Here is a 19,141-nt window from a genome sequence, read left to right on the forward strand (position 1 = left end):
TCTTTGTCTTTAATATACCAGCATCTCCAAGCACCCTGCTGACTAGGGTCCTCTTATAGCCCCAATACGTGTATATCTAATTCTGATTATTCAATACTTCCTTTTTCTATCAATAAAATACAACACTCAAAATACATATGCCCATATAATTTTACTGTTTCCTTTACAAAGCCTCTGACTTTATTTATGTAACTTAACAAACTAGATTTCCCTCTTCTTCTTCTTTTTTTTTTTTTTTTTTTTTTTTTTTGAGACAATGTCTCGCTTGGCTGCCCAGGCTGGAGTGCAGTGGCACGATCTCGGCTCACTGCAAGCTCCGCCTCCCGGGTTCACGCCATTCCCCTGCCTCAGCCTCCCAAGCATCTGGGACTACAGACACCTGCCACCATGCGTGGCTAATTTTTTATATTTTCATTAGAGACAGGGTTTCACCGTGTTAGCTAGAATGGTCTCGATCTCCTGACCTCATGATCCACCCACCTTGGCCTCCCAAAGTGCTGGGATTAGGGGCATGAGCCACCACGCCCAGCCTAGATTTCCCTCTTCTAATACATTTCCCTTCCGACCAATACCACTCATCACTGACACTGGCCAACAGATGAGTTGTTCATAATGACTGGCTTTGTTGCCTGGTTCAGATCGTCAGGACTTTTTGTGTTCCTTCTCCACGTGTTCCTCTACAGCATGTCCTGATGCCGCTTGCCTAGACCTTTTTTGGAGAAGGCGCGACATGGCACAAGCTCACAGGAACAATTTCGTTCATGCTTAATGCCTGTTACAAAGTCATATCTTGTGCTCTTATGTTGGGTGATCACAAAAATTTCACCCTGGACTCTCAACCACATTCTCCTAAACCAACATCACCATTAGCTCTCACCACCTCTCATCCACCCACTTCTCTAATGATATTCCAGGATTTTTCTTAAAGAGATCTGGCTATGAGTCTGTATTTTATTACAACTTAAATAATCATATTATTTCCCATTTTCTTAGTTGCTCTCTGGACTTTTAAGATTCTACTGCCTTAGGCTGGTCAGCGGACAGCTGCCTTCATTGCCATGCATACAGTAATAGGCAGCCGGAGCCTGCAGGCTCCTCTAGGGACCAGGTGCTGGCTGAATTCTCACCGCGGCCCCTCCTGAGCCTTCCCTGTTGTCCCCTCACTCCAGCACTCACTCAGGGCTCCATGTGGGGACTTGTCCACAGGACCTGACCTGGCTGGTTGGACCCCTCCTTCCCAGGTTGGAGATGTGACCACATCGAGGATCTACTACAACACATTCGGGAGGGGTCTGATAAAAACCCCAGCCTGTCTCATTGAAATCTAAGGAAGCGAGAGGGAGGAGGGGAGGAAATTTCATTTTTCAATCCCTATGTTCTACTTCAGGGAAATCTATTTCCATTCTTTAAAAAAATTCCCCAATAACATAATTAACTAATTAAAAGAGGCCCTACCTTTTGCCTTGGGCTGCCAAGTGGATGTCTTTTATTTGAGATTCAAAGCTAACTAAGGCGGAGATTATTGGAATGGCCAGGGTAGATGTCCTGAGAGGACAAAGGGGGGGCCCCGGGCTGTGTGCTCATCTCAGATTTTGAGAATGCCATGGATGCTCAAATGCCTCATAATCGGGAGAACCCCCCAATATGTCATCATGACTCATCCTCTGGGGAACCTCAGCACAACTCATCACCCCCTGAACAGGATTTCAGTTTCCTGCTGCTGGCTTGTCTTTGTGCTGATCTGAGCAAAGGAGACAGGTGACCCAGTGTCCTCTCTATATCCCCACATCCAGCTTGCTGTCTCACAATCCCTGTAGTGGGTTGAATAGTGGAGCCCCAAAAGATAGGTCCTAGGCCTTACCCATGAAACCTGTGAATGTGACCTCCTTTGGGAAAAGAGTCTTTGCAGATGTAACTCAGTTAAGGATATCTAGATAAATCATCATGGATTATCCAGAAAGACTCCAAATCCAATAACAAGTGCCCTTATAAGCTAAAAAAGAGAGCAGATGACACAGGCACAGAAGAAGGCCATGTGAAGACAAAGACAGAGATGAAAGTGATGCAGCCACAAGCCAAGGTGTGCCTGAAGCCACCAGAAACTGGAAGGAAAAGAAAGGAGAGGTGAGGCAGGGCAAGGTGAGATTCTCCCCTAGAGCCTTCGGAGGGAGCACGGCCCTGCCAACACCTTGATTTCAGACTTCTGGCCTCCAAAACTGAGTATAAACTTCTGTTGTTTTAACCATTTGTGGTCATTTGTTATAGCAGTCCTAGAAAACCAACATATTCCTCAACATGCAATGTCATTTCTTTTATAAAGAATTCAGTCAGCCCAAGTAGCTAACGAGTGGCTCCCAAGTGCAGAACCAACTTGTAGCCTGATCCTTCCTGCCACAGTGCTTTCTTAGAGCTCCCTTGCCCACGTTCATTCTGCCTGAGATGTCATAAAGCTCTTGATATGGTTTGTTTGTGTTCCCACCCAGATCTCATCTTGAATTCCCATGTGTTGTGGGAGGGACCAAGTGAGAGGTAATTGAATCATGGGGGTGGGATTTCCTGTGCTGTTCCTATGATAGTGAATAAGTCTCATGAGATCTGATGACTTTAAAAATGGGAGTTTCCCTGCACAAGCTCTCTTCCTTTGCCTGCCGCCATCCATGTAAGACATGACTTGCTCCTCCTTGCCTCCCAGCATGATTGTGAGGCCTCCCCAGCCACATGGAACTGTATGTCCATTAAACATCTTTCTCTTGTAAATTGCCCAGTCTCAGGTATGTCTTTATCACCAGCATGAAAACAAACTAATACAGCTCTTATTGGTGAAGGCTGGCCCCAGGGAAGATGCATACCTTGCAGGAAATTTATAGGACAGAGGATGTGCCTCTAGTCTGCCACATGGTTTTGCTTGTCTATTTTATATTTGTGGAGGATTGTCAAGATTCTTTAGAGATGCTTTCCCATTTTCTATCACAATGGTCCTGAGTGCTCAACAAGGCTGTTACATAACATGATGAACTTGACAAGATCAGTTAAATGACTCAACCAAGAACTCAAACCAAGGCTTTTCAACTGGGACCACTGCTTCTTCTACCCCACTGGGTCATGGTAAACACCTGGGACAGCGAGGAGGCTCTGAGGTTTCAGAAAATTTACATCCGTCTTCAAAACCAAAATTACCAGGGACTCCTTCATTTTGATTTGATGAATAAAACATCTTGTGTCCTGAACCCTTTGGAAAATTGAGGAATGAGATGTGGTTCTTCTCAAACTTGAATGTGCATATGAATCACCTGGGGGAGCCTATTAAAATGCAGATGCTGAATCAGGAGGCCTGGGCTGGGATATGAGATCCTGCATTGCTAACAGGCTCCCAGGTGATGCCAGTGCTGCTGCTGGTTCATGGATCACACTTCCAGTAGCATGAGATGGAGCCTCTGACTAATTTCTCTGCGTGGTCAGCATTAAGCTAATTGGCCATTATTGCCCTTTGCAATTCAGTAGTAGGAATTGTGTGGCTCCGACTTTGCTGTTGTGGGAGAAGTTGCTGACACACAAGCTGGCAATGCTTAAGGAAATGTTTTATTGTGGATCAATAACCACAAAAATATTCAAACCTTTTGGTTAAATAATTCTGCTTATGGATGTGAATTCTAAAGAAATAACCCAGAAGATGAAAAAAAAAATCTGTGTGAACAATGGTGTTCTACCACAGCACTACATATATTTAAAAAGAAATATTTAAAGTCTGTGTCTAATATAAAGGAAATGATTAAGTAAATTGTAATAAAGTAACTCAATGCAACCAAGACAATATTGTAGACATATGTTCATCTTCTCCCTTTCCTCAAATACAACATGTCACTAAAGGAACAAAAATGGCATGAATTCACAAGATTAACAAACTATTAATAATTTCAACACATTTGTCCAAGATACAAAGTCTTTGTAATTGGGGAACATAACCACAGGCCCCCATGTCTCTATTTGTAATGTTTTATTTTTTTGATTGGTCAGTGAGTACAAGGGTGATTTCTTACAATTTTTATACCTTTCTGCATGCCTGAAATATTTCAAAATTCAATAAAAAAGAAAGTGCACAGGGATAGAGTGAAGAACATTCTAAATTACATGTTGGGGACAGAAGTAATGTGACAAAGTGAGCCAGTTTTTGCAACAAAGCCTGGCCTTGGCTCTTGAAGGCACCAGGGACCACGGAAGGCAGGAATGAGGCATGGGGCTAACAGCAGCGGAATGGTCAAGTCTGTCCCAGGAGACCTTGTACCCCTAGATCTCCTGCCCCACTAGGAAACAATCCTTCCCAACTACCACGACTGAAGGATATGGGCAGTTTTTTCTTGAGAGAAATTGAGCCACATACACTCAGAACTCAGACACATCAGATATCAGAAGAGGCCAACTGAAAACAAGAGAATTAATGGAAACTCTACACACTGAACTGTGGGGCCTGTAGGGATGGAAATTGTGATACCTTTCCTCATCTATAATAAGGATTATGGCCAACACTGCTATAACAAAAGAGGTTAACAAGAGAAAAGCATAAATGCATTTATTTCATCAGTTTTATGTGACACCGAAGCCTTCAGAAATGAAGACTCAAAGACACAGGGAAAACTGTCTGTATTTGTACTTAGGTTCCATGAAGAATGGGCAGCCTTATAGAAATGTGATTGGACAAAAGGGTGTGATCTACTGGTAACAGACTGAGGGGAGGAAACCCAGCAAGGCCTGTCTGTTTAGATTCTTTTTAGTCTCTCTGAGTAGCATTCCTACCTCCCGGGTAGGACCTCTCTGGAATGAGGGTTTTCAAGGGAGAAGGGAGTGACCTTTCTAGGTTTTGTGGCTTGCTTTAAGGGAGAGACATTCTAGTTTCTATGACCCACCCTGGGGAAAAAGAATTCTTGTTTCTGTGACTTACGTCAGGAGAGAAAAAGGGATGGAAGGCAGGGGCAGGAGAGAAGGTGAAAGCCTTGGCTTCTGAGGCCCTTCCAATCTCCTTTAGTTCAAAGTACTCAGCATGCCAACATGCTATACTTTGGAGTATCATGTTCTGAGCCCCAACAGACACTCAGCCCCATCCCGACCCTGCTCTCAGGCCTCCAGGAGCCAGACATATATACCCATAGGCAAGAGACTGACAAACTACAACCCATACTCCAAACCATACTCCATGTCATTCTGTTTTTGCAAATAAAGTTTTATTAGAACACAATCACACGCATTCATTTGTAAGTTGCCTATGGCTGCTTTTATGCCACAGCAGTAGAGCTAAGTAGTGGCAACAGACACCATCTGGCCCACAAAGCCTAAAATATTTACTATCTAGGCCGCACAGAAAAAACTTGCCAATGCCCGCTCTAGAGAAAAATAGATGTCCCAGAGGAAAGACTCCAGATCCCTCATTTGGAGCTCCCATGAAAATACTGGTAACCTTCCCTATGACAATAAAGCCCATCAGTGACAAGCCCCATCCACACGCCCACCGAGCTGCCGAGCAGGCTTCAGTACCTCACTCTTAAGCGCAAATGGATGTGCAAAGATTTTCCAGACACTCAAGCCTCAGCGTGAAAGAGTATAATCAAAATAAACAGACAGAAAAAAGGAACTTGGAAGAACCAAAATAATTCAACAAGTAGAAGAAACTTACAATGAAAGTATGGAGTTCATATTATCGGAGAAATGAGAAGATATTTCATCCATAAAACAAGAACTAGACACTGTGATAACCAAAAGTGAACTCTGGAAATTTAAGAAAGTAATGGTTCAAATTTTTTTTAAAAATCAATAGGAAGTTGAAAGAGAGTTTAACAAAAAGACAAGGAAATGAAAAATGGGAGGGAAGATAGATTAACAATTCAGGATGTCCAATATTGAACTGGAAAAAAATATAGGACAAGCAAACAAAGGAAACAAAGGGTATAAAATTAGTGATGAATACTATAAAATTCCTGATAAATATTTTCTCATCTATTGCACACTGTGCCCCGCATAGTAAATAACAACAACCAGCAAGGGCCGTTATGAAATTTCAGAACACTCTAGCAATAAAGAGATGATTCTAAGTTGACAGAGAGAAAAGAAACAGAACCAAATAATGAGAATCAAAATGGATTCAGGCTTCTCAATAGTAACACTGCATGCCAGGAAAAAAAAAAAAAAAACATGGAGTGATGCCTTCAAAATTCTGAAGGAAAGAGATTTTTCACCTAGTGTTCTATGTCTAGCACTATCAGTCAAGGATGGAGATAAGAGCATTTTTATACTTGCAAGGATTTTCATGCATCCTTTATTAAGAAACTACTAAAGGATATGCTTCAACACAATCAGGGAGTAAAAACAAGAGATAGACATGGAATCCAGGAAACATGGGATTTTCAACACAGAAGCAAAGGAAGTCCTAAAATGATCATTTTCCATCAAGTCTATAGAGCAAATGATCCGGTTTCGAGCAAGAAGACTAAAGACTTCAGGAGAGAGGATCTCTGGGAAACAAGAGGACAGAACTGCTCAATTATTTGATGTGTTTAAGATGTAAAAAAAGGATTGCTAGATATTTTACAGATTTGTTAAAACACTTGCTCGGAAAAAGTAGTATGATATTTCGCTGAATAGCAAATAATTTTTATCTAGTTTAATAATGTTACACTGACCATTGATTTAACAAAAATTGTTATACAAGTCTATTTGGAGGATCATGTAAGAAAAGATGGGAGTGGGAGTTGAGGACTGGTGAATAGAAAGATAAATTCTTGTCTAAAATAAAAACAGGAATAGATATAAAAGCATATAATTTAGAAGTATATAGGTAACTTTTAGAAAAAACAGAAGGTGGAAAGTAGATGCCTCTCTGAGAAGGGATGGGAGGAAAAAATAATTGCTTTTGCTTTTTTATATATATAATAATTTGGTACTATTTTATTATTCTAACTGTTCACATACATTTTGATAAAAATAAAAGTCTAAAATATGTCCATCTATAAGATCAACATATCTATTAGATCGTAATTATAACTAGAAAAACTAAGTTGCTTTTTTGGGAAAAAATGCTTATGTTAACTCCTTGTGGTCTGCTGGTATTTAAAAGTCTTTACCTTCCACTGGGAATGCTGAGCTGGCAGTCTGGGGGAGCTGTAGTGTCTTTTGTGTGTTCCAGATGCCTTGAGAATCAGTCTTTGTGGGAGAGTGGAACACAAACATGTTTGACCAGTGTGTTAATATCAGTAAGGCTAGCATAACCAGGGAGAGATGCACCAAGGTTCAGGTAAAGAGTCAAGCGGGGGAAAGATATATAAAATGCATGTGTATATCATGACTGCAACAACACAAAAATGGTGTGTTCATAATGAGAAGGAAATAAGGACAAATGGAAACAGTTTGATGTGTCAGAAGTGGAAGCGGAAATACATTTTTTCCTTTAATTTAGAATTATGTGTAGACTGCTATAATGTTTGCATAAAATAGAATAAAGATTTTTTTTTTAAGGAAATCAGTGACATTCTTTGCTCTGCCTCCCTCCTGCAGCTTAATTGCCTACACGGAACAATATATGGAATATGACCCTTTGATAACACCAGCTGAGCCATCCAACCCTTGGATCAGCGACGACGTCGCTTTGTGGGACATAGAGATGAGGTAAAAAATGTTTTAAGGTTTGGGAGTGGGATGAATGTAGACAAAAATCCATGAGATCATGAGATTACCTTATATTCTATCTTAATTTGACGGTTTTTTTTTCGCTAGAACAGAAACCCCTCAATTAGCCTCCCAGCTGAGTTCTACTTACAGTTTCTACCTCCCTACAACTTCGATTTGTGCATGGATCCCTTGTGGCTTCCCTCTGACTCTTTGGATATCATGATAACTGGGACAGTCCCCCACCATTCCCTAATTCTGATAGCTGGAAGAAAAGAATCTGTTGCTCCAAAGTTTTTTCCTGTTAGATAGTGACCACAATGATAATAGCTGGCATGTATTCTGCACTGGCCACATCCTGCAGTAAATGTCTCTCACTGAATCCCCTCAACGGGTACACATTACTGTTCTCACCATTGAGCAGGTATGGAAACTGAGGCACAGAGGAGTTAATGAACTTGCCCAAGGTCATAGTGCTAGTGGGGCAGGGTTAGAACTAGAACTCAGGCAGAGGGCTCCAGAACCATGATTTCATCACTCTTTTCTTCTGGAGTAACTGCCAGCAGCGATTCCAGCCAGTTTCTCCTTCCCTATGAGGGAAGCCAGTGTGTTTACTTAAGAGGGGAGGAACCAAAGCCCAGAGGGACTTGGACCACTTTCAGAATTACAGAAGGAAACACACAGACAAAGCTAGTGTGGTGTGCTTTCGCACCCCCGTACCACGGCTGGATGAATTTTTATTTCCGTTTTCACGTCTCTATCACTCTCCATTGTCTTTCACTTTTGCTCCTTTTCTGGCTTCTTTTCTTGAAATGGGAAAAATCTTATGAAAAGTAATATAAGTCACAGATGCTCATTCTAAAACGTTCCAATTATCCAGATGTGCATAAAGAAGAAAATACTCTCTTCCTTCAACCTGATTTCACCTTCCAAAAAGAACCTTTGTTTATAGTCTAATGCTGTGGTTCCCAGAATGGATCAGAGCACCCTGGGCACTGTGGGGAACTCACAGAGTTACCACAGGATAGTCCAAATTTTTTTAGGGAAACAGTGATAGTTGACACATGCCAGATACTGCACTAACTACTAGCTTAAGATGGTTCAGTTTCAACATTAGAGCACATTACATCTCTTATGAGGATACGCATCTTTGCAAATCTGGTTTTTCGGAGCAGTCACTGTGATAAAAAGCAAGAACTGTGCAAAAATTAACATGGAATAGGAAATAGGGATGGTAAGGTTCAATCTAATTTCAAAATTTAAGAAAATGTGTAGTGCCCAATAGGTGCATATTGTAGTTATTTAAGAATGAAAAAAAATTTTTCAATTTATGTATCTTTCAAACAGCTACTAAGTGTTAGGATACAAATACATATTAAGTTGATTGGTCCTAGCCATAATAAATGACACTGTTAAGTATTTCTTTTGGCCCAGGGGCACTGTGAAAAACTTACTGAGACACTAAGGGTACCATGAGCTCAGCAAGTTTGGCAACATCTGATTTAGCGTCTATTACTTTGGATTTGTATGCATATATAACATTCTATCCTTTTGTATAATTGAGTTCAATATATATACCCAAATATATACATATATGTATATAGTCCAATAATTTTTAAATTAACAATATGTTGTGGCAGTGTTTCCATGTAAACACATATAGATCCATCTTACTCTTTTTTTTTTTTTTGAGACAGAGTCTCTCTCTGTCGCCCAGACTGGAGTGCAGTGGAGCAATCTGGGCTCACTGCAAGCTCCGCCTCCCAGGTTCTCGCCATTCTCCTGCCTCAGCCTGCTGAGTAGCTGGGACTACAGATGCCCGCCACCACACCCAGCTAATTTTTTGTATTTTTAGTAGAGATGGGGTTTCACCGTGTTAGCCAGGATGGTCTCGATCTCCTGACCTCGTGACCCACCCGCCTCGACCTCCCAAAGTGCCGGGATTACAGGCGTAAGCCACTGTGCCCGGCCCACCTTACTCTTTTTAATAGCTACATGGTATCCCCTGGCATGGGTGAAGTAAAATTTATTTTACCAATCCCTGGATCATAAATATTTAGTTTATGTCCTCCTTTTTTGCCACCATAAACAATGATTCCAGGAACATCTTTCTACACAAGTTCAATTATTTCCTTAGTATAAATTTTCTAGGCATAGAATTCCTAGAAATGGTATTCATATTTTAATTTTAGTTCATATGTCCAGATTCCTCTTGAACAAAACTGTAACACATCTTTGTCATTCCCTTAGCTAAAAGTGCTCATTTTCCCACATTCTTACCATCCCAAGCATCATCAATCTTTTTATCTTTGCAAGTCCAAAAGGTTAAAATAATTCTCGTTTTACTCTTTTGTTTCTTTGTTAATATACTTGAGAATCTTTTCACATGGTTATTAGACAGATTCTAGCAATATGTTTTGCTTTGGATATTGGGATATAAAACAGTCACATTTACTTGAATCATATATTTTGTCTTTTTCCTGATATATTTCTGAATCTCGTTCTATGTTCTTCTTTTTCTCTTCCCTGACTTTTACTTTATTAATCAAATTTTATATTAACTTTGTAAAAACCCTAGTTTCTATTCTAGTTGTATTTACTTTTAAATGTTTTAATTAAAAACATCGATTTAAACAAACAAGAGTGAAGCATATAAAATAGTGAAGTTGCCTTTGCCTCCTTTAAATCCCATTCTTCCCAGAGGTATGTTAACTTGATATATTTTAAACCAACATTTTTGAACTTGTATTTCTATGAACATTTAAAAAACAACTAGTATATAGTATGTATCTTCTTTCTAATATTTCTGATGAGCCCTAGGTAGTTCCTTCTGTTCTAAGTCAAGAACTTAACTCTTTCTTTCACTCAGGATTTTTTTTCTCTTTTTAAAAAATCATTGCTGCTTTTTTTTCCATTCTATCCTCACTTTTCAGGAAATCCTTTTTTTTTTTTTTTTTTTTTTTTTGAGACGGAGTCTTGCTCTGTCACCCAGGCTGGGGTGTGCAGTGGACGGATCTCAGCTCACTGCAAGCTCCGCCTCCCGGGTTTACGCCATTCTCCTGCCTCAGCCTCCCGAGTAGCTGGGACTACAGGCGCCCGCCACCGCGCCCGGCTAGTTTTTTTTTTTTTTGTATTTTTAGTAGAGACGGGGTTTCACCGTGTTAGCCAGGATGGTCTCGATCTCCTGACCTCGTGATCCGCCCGCCTCGGCCTCCCAAAGCGCTGGGATTACAGGCTTGAGCCACTGCGCCCGGCCAGGAAATCCTTTTTTAAGAATTCTGGGCCTCTGGGATGGAGTTGCTACATCTCTTATATTTTCTCTGTTATAATTTCCATCTTTAGTCTTTTTATTCTGTATTCAAAGGATGCAATTTCCTGAATTGCTCTTCAGAATCACTGCTTTGATTTTTCAGTGGTGTCCATTCTGTGGTTTTATATTTTAATGATTTTTTCTTTTCCCACTGAGTGTTGGGAGGGTAGTTGATAATCACGCTTTTCATTTCTAAGACTTCTTAATACTTCCTGGACTGTTGTTTTCCTAGTAGCCTGCTCTGTTCTATTGGTGTTTATCATCTTAATCCCCCTGGAGATGTGATATAGATTTTTTTCATAGTTTATATTTTTTCCACATTTTCATATCTCCTCTCTATTTCTGCCACTTAGTTTTATTCCGGGTTGTTTATTAGAGAATCATCATTTCTGGTCATTGTTTCATTCCTCTGGTCACTGCTCAGAGCAGATCATTCTTTTCGTATGCCCAGCTATTTGGAAGACTGCTCATTTTTATAAATGAAGGTATTAACTTTCAATCCTGCCATACATTAGAACCACATGGAAGTTTCTAAAAAATACGAATGCCTGGTCCTCACACACGGCCAATTAATTCAGAATTTCTGGTAATTGGGCTTTTTTTTTTAATCTCCCCACACTCAGGGAGATTTAAAAAGTCGAATGTGTGGCCGTGGCCTAGGACTCCATCAGTAGCTGGTGAGGGTGCCCTCAGTGATGGTGTGGGCCAACAGTTCTAAGCCATGCTGTGCATCGGAATCACCTGGGCTCCTCTTGAAAAATACGCACGTACTGGGGTGGCTCTGGGCGTCTGCATCTTGAGCAAGCACCCAAGGCATTCTGAGGCACACCAGAGTTTAGGAAGTCCTGGTTTGGTTCCTGGAGTTGCCCTGGCAGGCTTTCCCCTGAGCAGTTCACACAGGAGCAGGGCTGCAGCTGAACATGTGAATGGATGGGCATAGGTCAATCGCCAAGGTTCCCCTCTGGGTCCTGGGTATGTGGCCCAAGAACAGATTGAAAGATTAAAAACCCTCTCTTCCAGTGAGACGGGCAGCAATGGGAATCTTGGGGAGGTAGACCCCCATCCTCCCTAGTGTGACATCCCTGCAGCCAAGTGTTCTGCTCTGTGGGTCAAGCCCTGGTGGAGTTTCTGATGTCTTTCTGTTTCCTCACCACGATACTCCCCAACAAGTCTACTCTTCTCCCTCCTCTGCTGGGCCTTAGGGGAATCCACTTGGAGCCGCGAAAGCCAGTGAGAGGTGGGAAGAAAGTTAGCGGGTCTTTAAAGTCTCCCTGGTTCCCAGGATGTTTTTTCTCTGTGTGTGTGCTTTGCTGACAGGAGCACAATCCTCTGACCTTACTGTCCGTATGAGAAGCTGGCCGGGAAACATCTCCCTTAACTTAGTAAACGCTTTCTGCCATGTGGAGCCTATTCCGTGCTCCTGAGTTGCTTCCATTGTCTGATGCCCACCCCCTGCCTCCACTTCCAATCCTGCTGCTCAGAGCTTGGTGTTTTCCAAGGATTCTGTTGGGGACACTCAGCTATTTCTTCTCTGATGCCTCCAGTGGAATCGTAGGCTGCTGTCAATCCGTTATGCCACAAGTTCAGTCTATCTGCTTCGTGCCTTTCTGAAATTTCTCAAAGCTCTCATCTGCTGATAGGAAATTTCTTTGCCTCTATATACTATGTTTAGTTTTTTTGTTTTGGGTTTTTTTATTTACTTAACTGAGCACTGGGCTCTTGCCTGTTCCCTCCTCCTCGGTCACTTGTCCCCCATATCCTCACATGGCTGGCTTCACTTCTCATTCAAGTCTCACTCAGCATTGGTGTCCCTTCCTCAGAAAGGCTTTCTGTGACCACCAATCTAGAGTGGCCACCTCATCCCTCCAGCTGTTCTATGTCACATCCTCCTCCTGGTTCCCTTTCCAAATAGAACTTAGAATGATTTCAGCGCCTAGGCCTATCTGGCGCACAGTGGGCACCGTGTGGGCTGGAGGGAGGATGGAGGAATAAGTCATTCTTTATTTGATTGTTTCATTGGTATTTGGGAAAGGAGGAGAGGCAAGTGTGTGAACTGAATTCACAAAGATAAAATGAACTTCCTCTTTTGTTCTTGAAAGTCAGCAAAGAAGTATGTAATCATTTAGGAAAACGGGGTCGCCTGGCCTGTTGGTTTATTCCAACCTATTCAGCACTTTTTCCCCAAGGAAGTGCTACCTGCCCCCTACTACTCATGCCCTGGTTCTACTCCTATTGTTCTAGCTTCGACTCCAAACTTCATGCCTAACCTAAGACAGCTACAGTGTTCTGTCCACTTACAGGCAGAATTAAGTGTTCAGATACAAGTGAAAACGAAACCCTGTTTCTTCTCCCGACAGACTACTCCTACCCACTTAGTTGCTGGCAGTGATGTTAGGAAAAAACAGAGTGTGGAATCAGTGCCAACATCACACTTCAGCCAAGGGATGGTTTCTGTCCACAAAACGAAGGCTGAAGATGACCAATAAAATAATTGAGTCACTTTCTCTCAGTTTCAGTTTAATTCAATATATATGTATAGAAGCCGACTATGTGCTGTGTTCTGAACAAGAAGGGCTCTCAAGATACAAATGTAGCAAGGTAAATAAAACACGCTATCTTACCATCTGGCACCAGAACTCCTCCTTGCTTGGCAAAGGACATTAAGCCACTTGGGGCAGAAAGTAAGGCCCTAAGGGCAGAGGGGTTGGCAGAGACTCAAACAACAAAGGGAGAGGGTTGTGCTGTCCTGCTGAGAAAATGAGACAAATGTATTCTCTGTTCCTGAGAGGGGAGAGCTAAGGGGAGGGGAAAGCCAGGGGAGGGAGAGAAGCCAGAGGCCAACAAAAGCTAGGTCTCTGTGCAAGGCCAAGGAAATGCCTAGCATTGAGGTGACCAGGGACTTTTCAAAAGCAGGAATGCCTAGTGTGTGATTTTTTAAATAGTAGACTGCCAGGAGGTGCAATATGTACCCCCTTTTCAAGACCCTCAAATTCCAGTAAGGCCCCCACCCTCCCGAACACTTCATGAGAGGAGGAGTTTGCTGAGTGTGGGTGAAGGTTTGTGGGAAAGGAGAGACAGTGAGAATGAAGGGCTCCCTTAGGAATTCATGTCAATCTCAGGTGGACTTTGGACTTTACTGGGCTCGGTGAAGGGGTCCAGGCGGGCTCATTATGATTTCCAGGGCCCAGGATGTCACAGACACTGTCTAAATTCTGCAAGGTGGAGAATATACTGTGTCTGCCGTGGGAAGGTTACAGACAGCCAAATGGAGGATGGCCATAGCAGTTGAACAGAATCATGGACAAAATGACATAAGATATACCATAAATAGCAGAAAACTGTGCTTTAATTCTTTCTCCTTCTCAGACAAGCTATTCGATCTGCAAGTCCAAGGATAAGAAAGTTATATTCAGAGGGGAAAAAAAGGCAACTGTTTTAAAGGATGGTCAAACTACACCTCAAGTTTATGCAACATAGTGAGCTGTAATTGCACCACTCCACTCCCGCCTGGGTGACAGAACAAGATCCCTAAAGAAAAAGAGTAAATTCTGAGAAGTAAAGTTTAATTAAAGAAAATAGTGATTGCCAGGGCCTCTCATTGAGGAGAAGTCAGCCAAAGGTTACCAGATGACATAGTTCTTTATGTCATCTGAAAACCACCAGGAGAGTGTCCCAGGGATGCATATGGAAAGTATTTCTGGTGGTGCCACTAACCAGATGCTGGGGTCTAATGAAACCTGGTGTTGTCAGCAGAATGTGGTTTGTGATTTGCTCTCTCCACATGACTTTGGTTTAGCTCTCCCTCTCTGCTGGCTATCAGGCACGTGAGCAAAGAGCTACAAGGAACCTGGCTTGTCCAGCTTGGCCGTAGGCATTCACTCCCAGCCAACCTGACCTGCTGAGAGGCAGAGATCATCCCTGAGCTGCCCAGGCACAGTGAGTTTGACAGAACTATTAATCCAGGATATTAGTCAAGTTCCTTTCCTATGGTGGTGGATCTCCAAATATGGCCCCATTGGTGCCTTCCCTCTTTACATCAAGTAGGACACCAAGACCAAGGCCAGATGAAAAGAGAGGGAACACCGTTTTCCCTCTCTGGAACTGTTTGAGTACCAGTAATCCAGAACCCCTGTGGTGGCTTCCACCTTGGTATTTTGAAATATTTGCTCTTGAGACATTCCTTCTTGGAATCCATCTGCGATGCTTGGAGAAGCCCAAGCCATTGGAGAGGCCATGTGCAGACAGTCTGGTCAACAGCCTCAGCTGAGCTCCTGGTCAGCAACTAGCATCAGCTGTTAGGTGATGAGCCCTCTTGGATGCACAGCCCAGTCAAACCTCCAAATGACCCCACCTCCAGCTATAACCATGTGAGCCCCAAGTGAGAACCACCCAGTGGAGCCTAGTCAACCCACAGGAGAGTGAGAGAGACTAATAAATTGCTTTTTTAAGCACCTGGATTTTAGGATGGTTTGTTATACAGCGTAAATAACTGGGCCAGGCGCAGTGGCTTACACCTGTAATCCCAGCACTTTGGGAGGCTGAGGAGAGTGGATCACAAGGTCAGGAGTTTGAGACCAGCCTGGCAAACATGGTCAAACCCTGTCTCTACTAAAAATACGAAAATTAGCTGGGCATGGTGGCGGGCAGTTGTAATCCCAGCTACTCGGGAGGCTGAGGCAGGAGAATAGTTTGAACCTGGGAGGCGGAAGTTGCAGTGAGCTGAGATCGTGCCATTGCACTCTAGCCTGGGCGACAGGGTGTGACTCCATCTCAAAAAAAGAAAACAGAAAAGAAAAAGAAATAACTGGACCACTCTTCGCTGGAGTATTCAGGACCCTCAGGTTGTTCTTGAGGTATTAAATAAAATTATGGTTGTTTCTTTAGTAACCTTGGCTCTGAGATGGGGACATTGAATTATTTTCTTTTTAAGGAACTGCCTTATTATTTCATAATTTTTCTAATAACTTGTCTTACTCTGTTCAGGCTGCTAAAGCAAAAATGCCATATACTATGTGGCTTAAAAGCAATAGAATTTTTTTTTCCGCAGTACTGGAGGCTGGGAAGTTCAAGGTCGAGATGCCACAGGTTGGGTGTCTGGTGAGGGCCTCCTTCCTGGTTCATACATGGCTGGCTTCTCACATGGCAGAAAGGCAAGAGAGCTCTGGGGTATCCTTTTATAGGGACACTAATTCCATTCCACATGACCTAATTATCTCCCAAAGGCTTCACCTCCCAAAACCATCACATTGGGGGTCAGGATTTCAACATGTAAATTTGAAGGGGAACACAGACATTCAGTCCACAACATTCTACCTCAAGATCCCCAGAATTTTTGTCCTCTTGCGTGCAAAATACTTTCATTCCATCTCAATAGTCCTCAAAGTCTTAACTTGTTCTAGCATCAATTCTAAAGTCCCAAGTCTTATCTACATATCATCTAAATCAGATATGAATGGGATTAAAGATATCATTCATCCTGAGCAAATTCCTCTCCAGCTGTGAACCTGTGAAGCCAAACAAGTTATGTGCTTCCAAACTGCAATGGTGGGACAGGTATAGGATAGACATTTTCGTTCAAATAAAAAAAAAAAAGAGAGAAAAATAGGAAAGAAGAAAGGGGTAATGGGTTCCAAGTAAGTCCAAAATATAACAGGGCAAAAAACATTAAACCTTAAGGCTCTAGAATAATCCTCTTTGGCTTGATGCTCTGTTTTTTAGACCCACTGGGGCAGCAACCCTACCTCCATAGCTCTCCTGGGCTGGAGTCATACACCCATGGCTTTCCTGGACTGATGCTCTGTCTTCCAGGCCCATTTGGGTGGCAGCATCATCCCCACAGCTTGGTGGGATGGTCCCACAGAAGCTTTCTCCTGGGGTCCCTGTGGCTTTTCCAGGCTGGGGTTCCTTGCATGCAGCTCTTCTGGGCAGCCCAGTCCACCATGGCTCTGCTGGGTGCAGCCCATATTGCTGTCTGTGGGGACCCCATCCCAAGGCACTGGGCAGGAGCATCCTGGCCTACCTAAATTGAAGAGATGAATTGATCCTTTAAAACTGTTCTGCTCTCCCACCACATGTCCCTTGCACTCTGGGCCTATGGTGCAAGTGGCAGCCCTGATGAACTCTGAATTGCTTTTGAGTAATTCTTCCATTGTCTTGAAGAATATAGTTCCTAGATTCTGTTGAGATGACTCATCCATACTAATATCCTTATCAAACAGTCACTTGGCCACACTATTAGTGGTCTCACTTTTTGCAATATGGATAGACAAAGAATTTTCTAAATCTTCAGGTTCTGGTTTCTTTGTGTGCTTAACAATTCTGTCTTTAAGTCACGTTTTACTATAAGTAGTCAGGAAGGGCCAACCTGCACCTTCAACACGTTGCTCAGAAATTTCCTCAGCTAAATATTTAATTTCATTGCTTGCAATTTTTACCTTTCACAAAATACTAGAACCAAACAAAACTCAGCCAAATTATTTGCCACTTTATAACAAGGATCAACTTTTCTCCAGTTTCCAGTGATATATGTCTCATTTATGTCTAAAACTCATCAGAATGGCCTTTACCATCTATATTTCTACCAATATTCTGTTCAGGATTATTTAGGTATTATCTAGGAAGATTGAGGCTTTCTTTACAGCTCTCCTCTTTTCTTTCTAAGCCCTCACCAGAATATCCTTTAAAGGCCTGGTTACAGCAGTTTAGGCTCCCCTTCCCTCCCCTCCCCTCTCCTTTCCTTTCTTTTCCTTCCTTTCCTTTCAAGATGGAGTCTCACTCTGTCATCCAAGCTGGAGTGCAGTGGCATGATCTCGGCTCACTGCAACCTCCGCCTCCCAGGTTCAAGTAATTATCCTGCCTTAGCCTCCCGAGTAGCTGGGATTATAGGTGCCCGCCACCACGCCCAGCTAATATATAAATATATAAATATATATAAATATATATAAATATATATATATATATATATATATATTTGTATTTTTAGTAAAGATGGTGTTTTGCCATGTTGGCCAGGCTGGTCGTAAACTCCTGAGCTTGTGATCCTCACAAAGTGCCCCAGCCTCACAAAGTGCTGGGATTACAGATGTGAGCCACCACACCCAGCCAATTTAGGCTTTTTCTAACATATATCTCAAAACCTTCCAGCTTCTATTCATTACCCTGTAAGCCACGTTCACATTTTTGGTTGTTCATTACAGCAGCATCCCACTCGCAGTACGAATTTCTGTCTTAGTCTGTTAGGGCTGCTATTACAAAAATACTACAGACTGTGTGGCTTATAAACAACATAAATTTATTTCTCACAGTTCTGGAGCTAGAAAATCCAAGATCAGGGTGCTGGCAAATTCAATATCTGGTAAGGATCTGCTTTCTAGTTCATAGATGGCTGTCTTCCTGCTGTGTCTTCACATGACAGAAGGGAAAGAGAGCTCTCTCTGGTTCTCTTATAGAGTACTAATCCCAGTCATGACCAGATTGCCTCCCAAATATCCTGCCTCCTAATACCATTGCATTGTGGATCAAGATTTCAACATATTAATTTGGAGAGGGACACAAACATTTAGTCCTTAACATAATTCTCAACTGTTTTGAAGATAGCTCATATCTTCCCCAAGTCTTTGTTTAGATGTTGAATGAGGCAAATGCAGTAGAAGGCAAGGTAACAGAGTAGAAACAAAGAATAGGCTTTGGAGACAGGCAGTCCTGGGATCCACTTCCAGACTGCCACCTACCAGCTGTGTAGCCTTGGACAATCTGACCTCTTTTGAACTCTGGATGTTTAAATATCATTGTCAGTCTCCCTGCCTTATATTAAGATTTAAATGGGGCACTGTAAGGAAAGCTCCTTACACCATGCCTAGCACTATGAAGCTCCTGCAGAAATGAGCATTGATATAGACTGTTGCTCCCTTTGAATCTGTCTTTCTTGTCCTCAGTTTGGCAGCTTTCCTCCATCTCTAGCTGGCGGATCAGCAGGAATGAAAGACAGATACTCTTGGAGAGCCACCTGTCTTTGCTATGTGTTGGTTTGGGTTGTCCAGTGGGAGGCAGGAACTTGGTGAGAATGACGAGACACAGAGGACAAGTAAGAGTTAGAAAAAGGCATCCAGCTAGCGATTAGAAAACACTGTCAGGATAAGGACACTTCACCCACATCACTATACACCTTTCTAAATTGATTTC

General features: G+C 42.4%; 1 protein-coding gene across 17 annotated transcripts in view; it reads left to right on the top strand.

Annotated features, from left to right (window-relative positions):
* RGS6 (regulator of G protein signaling 6) overlaps positions 1–19,141 on the top strand; it is a 626,146-nt gene that overhangs the window by 546,515 nt on the left and 60,490 nt on the right. For all 17 annotated transcript variants that reach the window (XR_012415918.1, XR_006699606.3, XR_010588539.2 and 14 more), the window contains exon 13: positions 7,540–7,650. Coding sequence is in view for 14 of the 17 variants with exons in the window: in XM_045396654.3 (XP_045252589.2) it covers positions 7,540–7,650 (111 nt within the window). In the remaining 3 variants the exon portion in view is untranslated. The remainder of the gene's footprint in view (positions 1–7,539; positions 7,651–19,141) is intronic.

Source organism: Macaca fascicularis, chromosome 7 (assembly GCF_037993035.2).
Source record: "Macaca fascicularis isolate 582-1 chromosome 7, T2T-MFA8v1.1".
Classification (NCBI taxonomy): domain Eukaryota; kingdom Metazoa; phylum Chordata; class Mammalia; order Primates; family Cercopithecidae; genus Macaca; species Macaca fascicularis.